General features: G+C 43.4%; 1 protein-coding gene across 1 annotated transcript in view; it reads right to left on the reverse strand.

The window, feature by feature from the left end:
• LOC310792079 (uncharacterized protein) overlaps positions 1-16,950 on the reverse strand; it is a gene marked incomplete at its 5' end in the record, with an annotated part of 244,501 nt that overhangs the window by 129,256 nt on the left and 98,295 nt on the right. The window contains 6 exon segments of the mRNA XM_083653786.1: position 11,257; positions 11,262-11,385; positions 12,381-12,481; positions 15,092-15,232; positions 15,812-15,928; positions 16,596-16,662. Coding sequence (XP_083509912.1) covers position 11,257; positions 11,262-11,385; positions 12,381-12,481; positions 15,092-15,232; positions 15,812-15,928; positions 16,596-16,662 — 551 coding nt within the window.

The following is a 16,950-nucleotide window of genomic DNA, read 5'->3' on the forward strand; positions in this document are numbered from 1 at the left end:
GACAGCAATAAGGCAATAAGAAATAGGCATCTTATAAGCAATAAGACAAGTCGGTGGCTTATACGACAGTGGCATATTCATTGCACATAGGTGCACATGTCATGTGCATACGTTAGACGTGTTCAGACATTCCAAATTCGACGTTTTATACATACATGTGCAGTATTTTTGAAGGCAACTTGCATTTTTTACATTTGACCAAGATATCACTCATGCAGAGTCCTTCACATGGAATAAGTAAAGTACCTAGCCTGTTTTGAAAATGTAAGGAGTAGAAAGTACAGATATTTCTGTTAAAATGTAGGGAGTAAAAGTAAAACGTAAATACTCAGTAAAGTACAGATATCTGAAAATCCTACTTAATTAAGTACAGTAACAAAGTATTTGTACTTAGTTACTTCCCATCTCTGTGGTTAAGGTTAAGTATTTAGGGTTAGGTAGTAGTTATGGTTAGGGTAAGTATTTAGGGTTAGGTAGTAGTTATGGTTAGGGTAAGTATTTATCGTGAGTAGTTAGGGTTAGGGTAAGTCTCCAGGGAATGAATGTAAGTAAGATATATGTATGTATATATATACAGTATATGTGTGGCCCATACATTGATACCTTTAAAATAAGATTTTTTCTTCAAACAAAAGCAGAAAACAATCGCTACACAGTTTGTTGTTGCTCATTTCATTTGACCAGATTACCGTCGTACTAACTGCAGCGTTAATGCCACTGCCATGGCAGCAGTGAGGGGGGGCTTTTGGAAAGAACAAAGAAAAAAAAGTAACGAACAAAAGGCTGACTTTTACCGCTGCAGCAGCACCATGGTAACCCAGCAGTAAAGTGGCCAAACGAAACAACTGTAACTCTGCTTGTTGAGTCTAATAGATCCATTTAATTTGTCTTATGCACCAGATTTCCCAGTAAGTGATGATTTTTGTAGAGACAATTATTTTGAGTTGTGTGTGTGGCTGTGTGCTAATGTGCTAATCGGAAAGATGATTGCTTGTAGAGCTGATAGCACTCTGGGTCGGGTGTTCAAAACCATCTGAATGTGTTAAATTAACTCTGACGGGTGTGGACTTGTATGAACACGTTCCGTTGATTCTTACACTCTCAGAGTTAGATTAACACGGACGATTTTGCTGCGTATAAAGTGTGGGATATATATCCCACACAGTGACACAGATCAAACCCCTCGTTTAGAGCATTGCAGCTTAAACCAATTCTCTCTGTTCTGGTAGACCCATGGACTACAGATCTTTCCTCTGGTCTCATCGCCCCCCTTAGACACAGCTAGACGTCATTTTGGGTGTGCTGTACCTTTAGTGGCCTGTGACTTCCACCTCTCCCTGTTCTGAGCAACCTCTTCGTTCCACAGCGACTTGAAGTTCTTCAGGTCCACCGCCAGTAAAGAGCAGTGGCCCGACGCGCTGCTGTCTGAGCCCGTGCTCTTCACAGTGGCTCGCTTAGCGTCCTCCGAGCTAATACTGTTCAGACTGGAGGGAGAGGGAAGAAAAGGGCTTAGAACAAGAGCTTTCCGACTCAGTGGCATGGTAAAAAAAAAAAACGTAGTGGGGGAGAAAGTCGTGAAATGAGAGTGAGACGGAGGGATAAGCCGAGGCAGACAGAGAGATTGAAAGCTAAATGCTGTAAAGAAGCAATCAAAATAAATCCATAAACATCAGATGTACGAAGACAAGGAGAATGCTCCAGCGGCAACGCTATCTCAGATTCCCACTCGGTTAGCTTCGACTGGAGGCTTGCTAATGTTAATGACTCTTGTCCAGAAGAATGGGGAGGCTGATATTGATGTGCAGGTGCAGCAGGAGATGCACAGCCTGTTTGCCTAAGTAGTATTTTATTAGTATGCACACTTTGGACAAAAGTGTGCAAAATTAGCATATAAAAAAAAAAAAATCTCTTTCACTGGATCGTTTAACTTTAAACGTTACCTAGAGAGAGAAACATTACTAGTGCAGGATCAAGTGGAATGTGCCTTCCTCGAAGCCTTCCATCACGACTCGCCGCAAAAACCTCATTTTGTACATGGCAGCAGGAAAAGTGTTGAGCCAATCGGTTAAGCCAGTGATGTGAGGACTATTACATATGCCAATCCAGCACTGAGGAGGGGCAAACTTGACTAACATCTCTAAAATGTCAATTTCAAGGTGTGTGGCTCTGCCCGTACAGTAGGTGGAGATTGCAGAAGTCATTATAGTGCTTGAATTTATCCGACCGGAATCTCGGAGTTTGAGCCTTGTGTGTGTCATCTCAAAATTGCTGGGCCAAGCTTGATACACTTTCTTCCTATCTACAGTCTCCGACTCTCCGTGCTGCGCTGCGTCACTGCTGGTCGCCTAGGCCTTGAGAGCACTTAAGAAATGCGGAGGATTTCAAGATTGCTTTGAGTTTATGTTAAGTGTTTAATTAAGGATTCATTCCAATGTGTAAGCATGACTGGAAACAAACTTGCATTAGGGGACTTACTTAGCGGGACTGGTATGTGTGAACATCTCTGTGAATTATTGGCCCGTAATCTTGAAATAATTTGTCCTTGAAATCTATCATTACAATAGAGTGTTAAGAAGTAGCTCACCTTGAGCGTCGAAAGCCAACAAAACCCGGGTGAGACGCCTCGTCGATGAGGGGCGTGACGATACGTTCTGTCATGTCTGTCAGTACAGTGAAGGTAGGCACCACAATGAAGTCTATGAACCCTGGTGATGAAGACATTTGATATTCAGAACATATACACACTGTCGCCATCTACAGTTTCGATGGATATTGAAGGTGTCTCATTAACAGAGATTGGAAAGACAGAGTGCACAACAATGGCTATAATGATGCAATTTGTCACGTCCGTGGCGAAATCAGTATTTTAGTTAATTAAAAACAAAACAGAAAACGGATCGAATTCAGCCTTTGAAAGTGTTTTCACTTTGTCAACGAAGGAATTAAGTTATACTGTTCTTAAAATTACCATAATTTAAAAACTATAAATAATTTTTATTAGAGTAGGTGTCACTTTTCTGAAAGTGTAGATATTTCATTTAGGAGCAAAATTCTTTATTTGTATACCCATACAGCAACCACACACAGTATGTGAGCATGAAACAGCCACTCACCGATCTGGGACTGTGCCACCATAGTGGACTTGCGGTCGCAGAGTGGCGAGAACGGCAGTCCAAGCTCCGCCTCTTTGTCGCCCTGGAATTACACAGTTGACTGCCTCAATCAAAAACATTCTTAGACTTTGGATATTGGAAAAAGAGCACTGGCATACGCTGTCTGTTAGTGTATGACAGCACTCTAGTGACTGGTTCCCAACCTTGGGATCCCGACCCCCAGGGGTCGCCAAAGATATTGATGAAGATATACACAAAGATAAGGGTGCAGTGAAGACATAAACACAAGCTGTTCCCTCTCTAACAGCCTCGTTCTGCTCCTGCATTAGAAAAGTACACAGTTAAAAACAACGAACGAGCTAACAGAACAATCGCTGAGCGTGAGGGAGAAGAAAACACTGAATTTGTCTGAAATAAGTGAAATAATGTATGATTGTTAAACATCAACAATATCTGATGCAACATTCGCATAATCTGCTCAATATTCATGCAATTGCTCATTTTACACAAACCTCCTGCAGTTACTTTTCTGGGATAATTGTACAATTATCAGTTGTTCTGTGTCGTTATTATTATGCATTGAATATGAAATATCCATAAAATGTCACGTTGTCAGGGGTTGTCTGTTTACTCAGTGATAGAATACAGTAGGGGTCCCTTAAGGAAAAAGGTCAGGAGCCACTGCTCTAGATCAGTGGTTCTCAAACTTTTTCACATCAAGGACACAGAAATGGACACAAATTAGACCACAGATCGCCATTTTGTCCCAGGGTCCCCCATCTGATACGATTTTTGCTTTTAGATGTTTTCTTACAGAAAGTGCATGGAAACCCATGACCAAAATAGTCATACATTCTGTCATTGTGTTACTTATGGATGGTATTGTAGTCAAAGTGAAGTATCCCCCTTTTTGCTGGGGACCCCCTGGAAACCCCTCAAGGACCCCTGGGGGTCCCCGGACCCCACTTTGAGAACCGCTGCTCTGGATATACCAAATCCTGCTTCTCTCTCTGAGCTGTCGTCGTTGTTTCACTCCTCACGACCTTTCCGTCCCTTCGGCCCGTCTCTCCTGTTGAAGCCTTCACAGGCCCCGCCTCTATCGACAGGCTCTATCTGGACCAGCCTCCCTCCCTCCCCAAGCACATTTCGCTCCCATGAATGTGTTTCATTTTCTCTGCTGATTTGCCTCAAACAGACGAGATAGGGCAGCGGGAGACAATGTTCTCCGAGGTTGCCATCCATCGCCAACTCATCTCCCAAGAGACGCGGGCCTTTTGCGAAAGCGACCGCGGTAACAATAACACTGCTAATGGGAACAATGAGGATTAATAACGGCGAGAGATGAAAGCGACGTGGCACCACTTAAACGGGTGTCCTTGTTGACATTTACAATTACCGTATTTGATTATTATTTATAGCCAAACGCTTTGTTTTAGCAAGGAGATAATGTTCGGCAATGTTCTTGGTGCTTGCTGTACGTGGCAGCATTTGGAAGAGTGTCTGTCTGCCAGTGTGCATATTGAGTAGGGGTGTCACAATATATCGTCCCACGAAATTTTGCGATAGTAAAACGTCACGATATGTATCGTTGAGATGAAATCTCATATCGCAAATTTTTTTTTTTTTTTTTTTTTTTCAAAAAATAGACTAAGAAACGTCTTTGTTTGTTGAAGTTCAATGTGTGGAAAGTAGTTCAGTTGAACAAGTCTCTGAAGAGACACATGAGAAGTTATACAGGAGAGAAACCATTCAATTGAGTTTCTGGCAAAACTGTTTACTTGACAGGAAAAACTGAAGATGCATAAAAAATAGATTAAGAAAAGTCTTGTTGTTTGAGTTTGAAGAAAAACTGAAGATGCATAATGAGAATTTATACTGCTGAGAAACCTTTTAGTTCAAAGTAAATCTAAGTGACGGTGTAACTCATTCTATTTCAAGATAAGCCTTATCTCCAATCTCATGTTTTTTCTAGTTGTTATTGTAATAACAATTTCCCACAACAGCATGTTTTGTATTTGTGCATTTCAAATAAAATACTACTTTTCCAGTCATATATTGTCATTATTCAAGTTTAAAAAAATATTGTTAAAATCGTATCGTATCGTATCGTTATCGTGAACCCAGTATCGTGATACGTATCGTATCGTGAACTGAGTGTATCGTGACACCCCTAATATTGAGAGAATTATACTCGTGATTGAACGACCATGTATCCCACTCACTAATGTAAAGTGCTTTGGGGTGTCCAGTTGTGATGAAGCGCCATATTACAGCAATCATTTATTAATATCATCAGCATTTTGTTCTTCTTGTTGCACTTCAACTGTGTGAACAACAGAACAACAATGTGGGAAGAACAGCCAGAGAAGGCATATAACAACGAATACAGTTGAGGGCCTTGATGAGGCATGGGTGGCACTGCAGTAGTGCCTCAGGAGGAACCTTAGGATCATTAAGGACCCAACTCACCCGCACAGGACCGTCAAAACACGCACCAGCCGGCTGAGAAATACCTTCTCTCCACAGGCCATAAGACTCCTCAACAAAGAACTCACACACGCGCGCGCGCACACACACGCACACGCGCACCATAGGCGTGTGCGCGCACACACACACACACACACACACACACACACACACACACACACACACACACACACACACATTACCTCGTACAAGTTTGGAGTGCAATATGACATGATTCTAATATTGACTAATTGCCCTGATGCATAAAAAAATATGACATCTCACACCTTGAATTTCATCGTAGCGCCTTGCACTCCCATTGCTAGTGTTCTTCATTGTTGTTTTTCTCTTTTAATTAATTAATTAATTAATAATTGCTCGTGTGGTCCTGCTCTCTTATGCTATGTTTCATATTTATCCCATGTCACCTTTTGATATTTTATGTCCTGTGGAGCCTCCTGCCGTAAGAATTTCACACAAGTGTACTTGTGCAACCGGAGTGACAAAAACCTCTTTGAATCTTGATGTCTTTTTTGTGTGACTAGGGTTTCTCACCAACACTTTGGTAACTTTTGGTCTGTGGTTAAGGAGGCCATTTTATTCTCAGCATGTGAACAAAATGGCAACCTAAGAAGTTAGGCATCAAGAACCGATTAAAAATCTAAAATGTTTTGAACCTGCTCTCAAAGAATCGGAGTTGAGAATAGTTGAGAACCAGAATTGCTAAGCAGTAATCGGAATCAGGATCAGAATTGTTAATCCAAAACGATACCAACCCTACTGAGCAGCACCAAAAGTGTTTACTATTTTGTATACTACTACTACTAGTCAAGATAAATCAACACAACTTCAAATGCAAATTTTCATCTACTGGCAATCTGTATTTTGCCTCGATCCCCAGAATTCACAGAAGACTTGATTGTGCACTGACCTGTCTTTAAATCAATCACACACACATTTCACCTATTGGACATAATCCACTCTATGTCCTTGCCTGCATGCAATAGTATCCTTCCAGGGATAGACTCCCTGATGTGGACCCTGACGTCTAAGTCTAAATTTACCCAAAGAGTACGTGCAAATCCTACTGATCCACCGATATTCCCTCCTTCACAATAATCCACTGAAATCTCCCAGGTGGGCCCACCTGCCTGAACTGATAGAAGCACATTCAAAGTATGTCAGTTGGAAACATGCTTCTCATGTTCTCCCACCTCCAGCCCCAATAACTATATCCTCGAGGGCTTTCCAGGTGGGCCCAGGCTGTCTGAATCACATCTTGAAGGCCAAATCCAAATGCAATAAAGAAAAACTGAAAAACGGAGAAAATGAAATCCAAGTCATGAGGTTGAGGTACTGATGGATAGAGCAGTTCATACGCCGAATCATGAAATGTCTGAACTTGAGTCACACTCGGCTCGGTTCTGTTTGCACAGTTTGTAATGTCTGGAGTAAAATGGCACTCTGTCTCGAGTGACATGCTTTATCGCCACATATTTTATTGCCAACTCCTCAGGAACGTACAGTATCTGTATATACTGTGTAGACCCATAGGTTAGCTAATATGATGAGGAAGTAATGCAGCTCTAAGTATGTTAACTAGCTGAAGGACATGTTCCACACACCAACCACAATCAGCATGCAGCCAGCCTCCACGCACCTGTCTGAAGAACTCCTCTAGTAAGGAGCTGGTCCAGCGGTTGTGCAGGTCCCAGCTTTTGGCCGGGTGGCTGATGTCTGCTGTGTGCAGCAGCAGGGACAGGGCTTTGGGCTTGTCAACGCTACAGGAGAGAAGACAGAAATATCAACACTGGTATAGCTGGTAACATGATGAATAGCAAAAGGAAGCATACTGTAGATGTCAGATGTGCAAAATACAACTAGCCTGAATTAAGGCTAGTCTTAATTAAGGCATAGCTATTAGCTAATGTTATGTTAGTCTGTCTTGGTGGTTTGTGGTGCTGGATGAGGGTAGGTCTGAGTATGTCAAACTGGTGGTAGACTATACACCATTATGATATGATATTTTGCATCAAGTGAAATTTATTTATAAAGGGCTTTGGGTCAGTGTCTATCGTATGAACATGTTTTTACACAAATGTTTCTCCACAAACAGTATACTACTGTATACAGTAAACTTGCTGCACATTTGCATGTGCTTGCACCCTAAAAGAAAATAGACGTACAAACAAAAACGTGTCGTCATCCCCCACAAATAATGCAGGCAATCCTTTAGCCAATCAGCAACAAGATGCATCCCCTCCAACTTTCATCCAAACGGGACAGGTGTGTGTAGCAGTTATTGACTTTTCCCCCCAGCGTAAACATTGGAATACAAAGTGATCCCATCATCCCAGCTTTGTCAAATTAGATCAGTGGTGTCTGATATGATATCACCTGATATCATACCCAGATATAATGCTACTCTACTGGTTGGTTGGCTGGATGAATGGTTGGTTGGCTGGATGGATGGATGGACAATGCAATGCATGTGGGAAAAGGGACACGCACACACATACAAAAGGTTAAATAGAGGTGAGAAAACTATAGCTCAAATTTCCTCTCCATTTCCATTTGTGGCAGATTGGGTCTTGATGTGCACTCTAAGCAGGCCTGCAGCACACTGACATCAATTACTTCACATTGGAGTGCAGGCCGTGTCACCGCGTTTTCTGCACACTCTGCAATCTTGTTTATGTGCATGCGCGTGCTCACACGTGTGTGTGTGTGTGTGTGTGTCTGTCTGTGTGTGTGCGTGTCAAGACATTCAAGTCATGCGATGTGCTTGTGCATGTGTGTATGCGTGTGCACCTACAGTATATTACGTTCTAGTCAGCACTCTAGTAGCTGTGCGATAAGAGTGCATGTAACCTTGCCCAGCCACCGGCAGTGTTTGTCATCGTAAAACCTCGTTCTATACAAAATAATCTCTGAGGTGCATTGCTCACAGATATGGGCAGAGTCGAGTCCAACATACATAATCATGAAGCAGCCTATCTCTATATCACTGCGTCTGTCGTGACAATTAATGCAGCCAAAAGGGAGCGTCCAAGGTTAACAAGTTCCTATGAGGCTACTCCTGTCTGCGTCGTTGCTATCTCAGCAGAGACGATTCATCTTTTCCGTGTCATATCATAGCTTGATTGATAGCTCACTCTCTAGGGGCTAGCACCTTAATTAACTTTTTCCAGCTCAGTGTCTGCATATAGTTCTCTCCGTCCGTCACTTGAGAGGTTGCTGCGCACATAAGGTGTGGGAAAGGCGTTGAGAGAGAGACACATGAGACGGGTGTTAAATTGGCCAACTAATTGGATAACTTAAGCCTGGCAATTTGCAGGGTAACCCAGCAGCAGTCTTGCAGTATATACAAACATAAAACGTCTTACTTGACTAGTTTGTGCCTGACCCTGCATGATTACCTTTGTACAGTATTAGTACTATTTAGCAGTGTTGTAGTACTCAAGATCCATCTTGGTCTTGAGACCGGTCCTACTACATTTTGATGGTCTCTGTCTCATCTCGGAATCCACATTTCTACTCTGTGTTGACTCTGTTTTGGACAGAGAGGACTCTGAATATTATTTCAAGACCAGTTAACACTATAACCTGACACTGCCAGGTTGTTTGTTACACAGAACCATCTGGAACTCATCCTTGGAAAACTGTTTCGAAAAGGCCCGGGGCTTAGGCCTGCCTGGCAGGTGATTGGATGATCCATCTGTCGATCACCGTGGCGTCTACCACAGATTCGATCCGTGCGCTGATTGGTCCAGCCCATTGCTGGGACGGGGTTAAACCATTAGCTTGGAGCGTGACAAGATGGATTTCTTGCGCGATTGTGATCTCGTGAAATCCAGGGTTACCGTTTTGTACATTTGCTAGCGTGCGTTTTCAATACGCATAACACTTTTTCTAAACTCTTCACACACCGACTAACCTAAAACACACAATTGGCCAAACAGTTAATTATATGCTCAAGATCACACATTGTAAACTACGTACCAACACTAATTTTCAAAATGCAAGAACACACTGACTGACACACACACACACACACACACACACACACACACACACACACAAAATATATAGATCTGTCAAATCAAATAATTGTGTCAAAACACTAGCACATGTTCTCTTCACACAGGAACATTATTGGCGAGCGCTGCGCCGAAATTCGCAAAACATGGGCCATTGTCGGACTTGATATACTCTGGTCTTGGTCTCGACTACAACACTACTATTTAGCACCTAATTGCTCATTTATATCTACCTTATTTCTAGCTGCCATGATGCCTTACGTGAAATATGGGCGCTTCTTCTGGTGTAATCCTCCCAGCCCCCTTTCCCTGTTACGTTGCTGACACGGACACAACATACTGTAGCCCGTCTGTAAACGATGTTTCAAAGCTGCAGGCGAAGGGAGCCAATCACGTCCAGCTTGGCCAAACATCTCTGATAAATATCCCGAGTTGTTCAAAGAGCAACAGGTTAGCGGATGTGATAGATAACATTATTACATTCCCTCAAATAAGTCGCCGAGCCGAGTGTTATTTCTTTGTGACAAGTAAAAAACATGTCAGCGTCGGAGTTTGATGAGGAAATGCGCTGAGTACGAGCGCCGCAGACGCTCTGCCAACAAGTAACGTTAACAACCAGCTGCAACAATCAGTCACGTTTTAGACCGGACCTTGCACCCATAATCATTTTACAGCGGGGTATTCAAAAAATAAGGTGGATATGCTAAGTAAACAACAACAAAGTATCCATCTTGTTTATTTCGAGCATTCCTCCTGTTATAAAATGTTGCCTGTTGGTGCATTCCTATTTGAGCACAGCCTACAGCGCAGGGTTAATTGGGCTGTAAACACGGCCTGCAGCGCAGGGTTAACGGGGTTGTAAACAGTGGGTAGTTGGTAAGCAGCGGGCAGGTATCAGGATTGATGGAGGTGTAAAGTGCAGGGCTGAGGGCAGGGGGCGCTAGAGTGTAAACACTGGTGAAGAGGTTGAGACCAGACTGACCCCTCAGGCTGTTGGAGGAAGTTCTTCATTGTTTTGACTTGCTGGAAGTGGCAGGACATGTCCGTGGCCAGCACCATCTCCACCACCAGGGCCCGCAGCTCTCTGGACCAAAGCAAAGGGGGGAGGGGGAGAGAGAGAGAGAGAGGGGGGGAGGGAGAGAGAGAGAGAGAGAGAGAGAGAGAGAGGGGGGAGAGAAATGTGTTGTACAACGAACTGCAGAGAAGGTAATGCCTTGTCAAACTCTGCTAATAAAAGTCACCTTATTTTGGAATCCACTAAAGTAAGAAAGCAGCCATAATTCAGGTCACTTTCTGAGAGCTATTTTTTAAATATACTTTGACAACCTCTGCCGTGTGCTGTGAGAAATCGGATTGCAGCTGTCTCCTTTAACGTATTACATGTCTAACACTTCCACTCAACCAAAGGTTGTTGGACCATGAAGGCAATCCAGGTTTTCTGATCCTGACTCTGAATAGTTTGGAAAAATAAGAAACAAGTTCAGACGTTGCTTCGAATGGGCGATGTGCTAATTTTGGTCTTTTTGTGTGACTGTACTGCCTCTGTGACTGTCTGTCTGTCTGTCTGTGTGTCTGTCTGTCTGTGTGTCTGTCTGTCTGCATGTCTGTCTGTCTGTCTGTCTGTCTGTCTGTCTCACCTCCAGTCATCCTTGGAGAGGTTGTAGAGGATGTTCATCTCGTCGTCGTCCTGCAATAGGCGGTAGGCTGCGCTGACATGGTGACTCTCCAACACCGAGCGGTCATTGTACAGAATAGCTGTGTCTGACCTGTTGATCAAAGCAAAACCAAAGGCAATTGCCTTTTTGTGTAAGATCAAAATCATGGAATACACAACATGGATCAACAGTGGACCCCTATATGTGTTGCTATTATTATGAATGAACTTGTTTACTAACGGTATCACAAAATGTATGTACAGTAAGTATGTAGAATGTTGCCGGCGTCCAGACCTTTGAATCCACCCACTCCACCGAGTTGAGATTTGATTGCTTCTGGTTCTGGCAGTGTGATACAGTATGCAACAGGGTCGGAAAAATGACTAGTCCAATGAGCACTGAGGGCGACTGACGATTAGCCAATCAGCGTCAATAAACAGTACAATGGGCGGGACTAACGCCATTGTCAAGCTGTTGTCAAGTGCGCCAGACCTAATAACAACAATGGCAACCGCTAATAGATGAGATAGATGCTGCTATCAAGGCTGTTTTAAATGGATTACAACAAGTACCAATCACTTTGAAATCCAAACAACACTCTGCTTTGAAGGCATTTATTCAAAGGGGCGATGTTTTTATTTTGCAATCTCCCCAATGGATTATATTCAGGCGGATACGTTGGTCTCTAGTGATTGGTTAGGGAAAATGGAAAAGTGGAAGCAATGTCACACTGAAGAAGGAAATTGAGTGTAACGAGTTGACAATTCAGTGTGATATCAGGCTATGAAGAATGTACATTAGATCAGTGTGATATCAGGCTATGAAGAATGTACATTAGATCAGTGTGATATCAGGCTATGAAGAATGTACATTAGATCAGTCTGATATCCCCCCTGTTTGAGTATACTGTAATACCATCTTCAGAGAACATAATGAATTTTTCAAGGGCATGGAGTTTGGAGTTCATTTGGTCTCCCCTTTGTCCCAGTGTTATTACTGCACTGCAGGCCATCTGAATGTGAATCACTCAGCCCCCTTGCTGTAAATGAACACATTGATCGCGGGGCGAGTCGGTGCCATGCATTTTAGATGTTATGATCCATTACCTTGTCTGAATGTGGAAGTTGTTTGTGGTCCCCGTGTGCTCGTAGTCATGCACCGCCGCCGCAAAGATCATGGCAAAGATCTCCAACTCAGTCATCCAATGCTGGAGGTGGAGAGAGGAAGAGGAGAGTAGGTTGTAGAGGATATGAAGAGGAGCGGACAGAAGGGACGACGATGTTGAGGAGAAGAGGGGGACAGGGAGAGACATCAATAGAAAAGAAGAAAGTAATGAATACGTGAGGAAAGAATGGACGGGGGAGAAGAGACATGAGAAGTCATTGGATGAAAAAGAAGAATGGAGGGAATGGGACGCCGTGTCGTAAAAAGTGGTGGGAAAGAAATTCTACAAAGAATGCAGGAAGAAGAATTTGGCATACAGCATATATTAGCATCAGGGTGAAAAGAAAGAAACGGAGAGGAGCAGGGGAGATAGATGATTGGGTGAGAAAAGCAGAACTTTGGAGGAGACAAGCTAGTGAGAATCAGATTTCACTGTGTCACTTTAACACTCCTCCTTCCATTTCTCCTCACACACTAGCTTGTCACTGCTGCCTATGCACACAGAAACAACAACGCCATGCTCTCTAGAATTGTCATTATGAATGTCCTCATAAGCTGAGCCCACAGCCTATGGCTTTGCTACAGCAAAGCAGAGGGTGATAAGAAGCAACACACCACTGACCGACGGACAGTGTTGGGGGTAACTCATTACAAAAGTAACATATTACATGTAATATATTACTTTTAGCAGTAACTCAGTAATATAACTTATTACCAATAGGATTTCAGAAATATTATACCAGTTACATTGTCAAGTAACACAAGTTACAAATGTAGTAATTTTGTTTTAATCAAAACACATTTAAATAAAGATACAATCATTTCTTAAATTAACTTGTGTTTTTATGCAAATAACCAGTATAGATGACAATAATAACAAAGGAAAAGGATAACATTTAGAATTTTGGATGGTTACACTTCAAGACAGTTGAAATTATTTTTCGAGATGGTTCCGGGGTGGCAATGTCATTCTGCTACTGCTGTTATTCTGGTGAAAATGCAAAAGTAGTGTAATAAGTAACGAGTTACTCTACACAGAAAGTAATATTGTAAAGTCACTTATTACTCAAATGAAAGTAACTAGTAATATGTAGTATACCGGTATTACATTTTGAAAGTAACGTGCCCAACACTGCCGACGGATAAACAGCCATTTTGAAAATCACAGTGTCTCATCGTAATGACAACCATCTGGGAACCGAGTGAAGCTCAGGATCAATAAATCAAACACTAAAAAGTGTGTATACGGTGTGTACCAGTGCTTGTGTGTGAGTGCGAGCGTGTGAGCGGCGCGCGCGCGAGCGTGCGCACTTGTATTTGTGTATGTTCGTGCAAAGGTGTGAGTATGCATGCATGCACGCACACCTGTGAGTGGGCATTTTCCACTGAGATGCAGCCGAGTGCACTGGCAGACGCAGAGTGGGGATTTAGCCAGAAGCCCAGTCAATATCAGGGACTAATCAACGGTGGGGGATGGGACTCATTAAGAGCAGGGGCCAAGATGGCCAATCCATCCCCCCGATGTATTTCCTGGTGGACCTGCTTTATGAATGACCTGCTGATTGTTGATTTAATGGAGTCTGGAGGGCCTGCAGATGATAGATGCTGTTCTCCTGCTCTCCTGGGAGACCCGCGGCAGTAATGTGCTTTACTGTGCAAGGCACTGCCCAAAGAATCATACCCTGTCGACAGCTGTCGCAGCCAAAGAATCATACCCTGTCGACAGCTGTCGCAGCCAAAGAATCATACCCTGTCGACAGCTGTCGCAGCCAAAGAATCATACCCTGTCGACAGCTGTCGCAGCCAAAGAATCATACCCTGTCGACAGCTGTCGCAGCCAAAGAATCATACCCTGTCGACAGCTGTCGCGGCCACCTTATTAAGGTGATTAAATAAAAACACTGGAAGCGGGGGCGGCTGGCTGGCTGGCTGGCTGGCTGGCTGGCTGGGGGATTTGAACCCAGCTTTAGTGAGACCAGTGTTTGTTTGTTTTTATGCAGCATCCAAAATGCCCTGAAGTCACATGAAGAAGTGAAATATAGGTCACAAGATGGGAAAAGAACAAAATCAACGTGAAATATGGAGTGTCAAAATTAAGCAGTGCAATATGGAAAACTCCTACAGTAGGTATGTTATTGGAAAGGAAAATATTTGACTTCAGAGAACAAGTATTGAGACGATGACAATGAGCATTGCGAAGTGTCACGTCTTGACAGAATATTCTTAGAAATGTGCGTTGATATCCTCAAACCTGTCTCGAGCCAAAACCAGGATTAAAGCGTGATTTTCCTCGGATGTCTGTGTTTTTCCGTGACAGGGTCGCTCATGGATTCTCCCGGGGAAATATAAGCCATTTTTAGAAGCATTTAGAAGCTGCACGTCAGCCAAAGCTGCAATTAGGCTGACATACGACAACTGACAGAGATGTTGTGAGAACCATGCACATAAAATCCTCTCTATTTCACACACGCCTCAATCCAATTTGCTTTCTCCCTTAGAAATGAGGATTTTTTTTTATTACATTCAACTGGTTTATGTGGGTTTTCCACAGTTACGTGTGCTGTACATGCTTTTTATTTAAACGTATACTTGTAAGGAGTGCATGTTTGTGGAGTATGTATTTTGGGTGTGGGACGTATGGTGTTCTACTCACCACCATGCCCGTCTTGAGTAGTAAGTAGTGCACAGTCTGTGTGACATCAGCAGCGTGCATCAGGTTGTGGTAGGGGTTTTTATGTTTGCTGTAGCCCACCTCCAGCGCCTCCACAAACGACATCACCGCAGAGATGGGGATCTGAAGTCAATGCGGACAACAACAACAGACGAATGCAGAAGTAAAACACTGCTGTCAGTTAGGAACTTCTACAAGCTGATTGAAATAATTGTGTGTACAAATTCAACACGCACACAGTTCCATCAGCATGTGAAATTGATGTCATACAATCATGGATCATGAATGATTTAGGCTTCTCGCGGCGACTGCAGACGCGATCACATATTCACGTCGGCTTCATTGCCTTCTTCATTACTTACTATGTATTCTCATTTTCAGATGCTTCCACTCCAAGTGAAGGGTCCTCAGCCATAAGACAGTATGGAGATTGAGATCCACCAATATGCAATGAGTTGTGAGTCCAGTCTCCCATAGAGTATGACCCGGAATATTAATGTTGGAATTTGACAAACACAATCTGACACTGCCACTCGGGGGAGCGAGGAGTCAATCAGGTCTCAGATCAGTTCTCAGATCAGGCATAGTGAAGTGGACTTTGCAACCTTCTGACAACCAGGAGGGAGTGTTTCTGTGTGCTATAATGACTGAAAGACAAGCTAAGGCGTTGACCAGCGAGACTCGACTCCCTGCTGACTTTACCTTGAAACGGCTGATGAGGTCGTATCGTGTGAGCAGCTCGTAGAAGATGAATTTGAGAGCGTGGTCCCCGCTCGCCTCATTTAGAGCAAACACGTCAAATGACCACTTGTCCACATTCTGTTTGAGGAAACAAGAGTTTCAATACTGACACTGTAGTCCATGTGTACAATCAAAAGAAATCAGTTGGCCCGTGAACTTAGAAAAACTGACGATGCAGCTACTGCTACTGTAAATGCGTCAGTTTAATGGAGTGTAAGCCAGTGTGATTGTGTGTGTCTGTATATGTTTGGGTGTTTGTTACAGCACCCCCCCCCCCCCCCCCACCCCCCTCTCCCCAATTGTACTTTGCCAATTCCCCCTGCTGTCCTGGTCGTTGCCCCACCCCCTCTTCCGATCTAGACTAGCACATGCTTCCTCCGATACATGTGCAGTCACCAGCCGCTTCTTTTCACCAGACAGAGGAATTTCAACAGCAGGATGTAGTGCGTGGGAGGATCATGCTATTCCCCCCCAGTTCCCCTCCCCCCAAACAGGTTCCCCGGACCGACCAGAGCAGGCACTAGCGCAGCGACCAGGACACATACCCTTAATCTGGCTTCCCACCCGCAGACACGGCCAATTGTGCCTGTATGGATGCCCGACCCAGCCAGAGGTAACGGGAGGTCTCGAAACCTGTGACCCTCGTGTTGCTAGGCAGGGAATCACTACCCGGACGCCCTGTTACAGTATTCTATATCTCTCTGTGCCTCTGTGTACGTGTATAGGCTATTTGTGTGCATAATACCTTCAGCACAGATATGACAGAAGGAGGGTAGCTGAGTCCCACCATATTGGAGGTACGTCGGTACATCCTGTTTGGATGAGATAAAAACATCAAAAGAGGCGCACTCCTAAGTGCAAACAGTAGGGGGTTAGCATACAAGCCGAAAAACACAACTGGAAAACCTACCAAGACTGCAAACTGCAAGGCCAAATGCAAACCGCTGAACACAACGAACTCACATGACACTGTGTAAAAGGTTAATTTGGAAAAAGGCAATAATCCTATATATATATATATATATATATATATATATATATATATATATATATATATATATATATATTTATATATATATATATATATATACACACACACA

This window comes from Poromitra crassiceps, assembly GCF_964638095.1.
Source record: "Poromitra crassiceps genome assembly, chromosome: 17".
NCBI classification, from domain to species: domain Eukaryota; kingdom Metazoa; phylum Chordata; class Actinopteri; order Beryciformes; family Melamphaidae; genus Poromitra; species Poromitra crassiceps.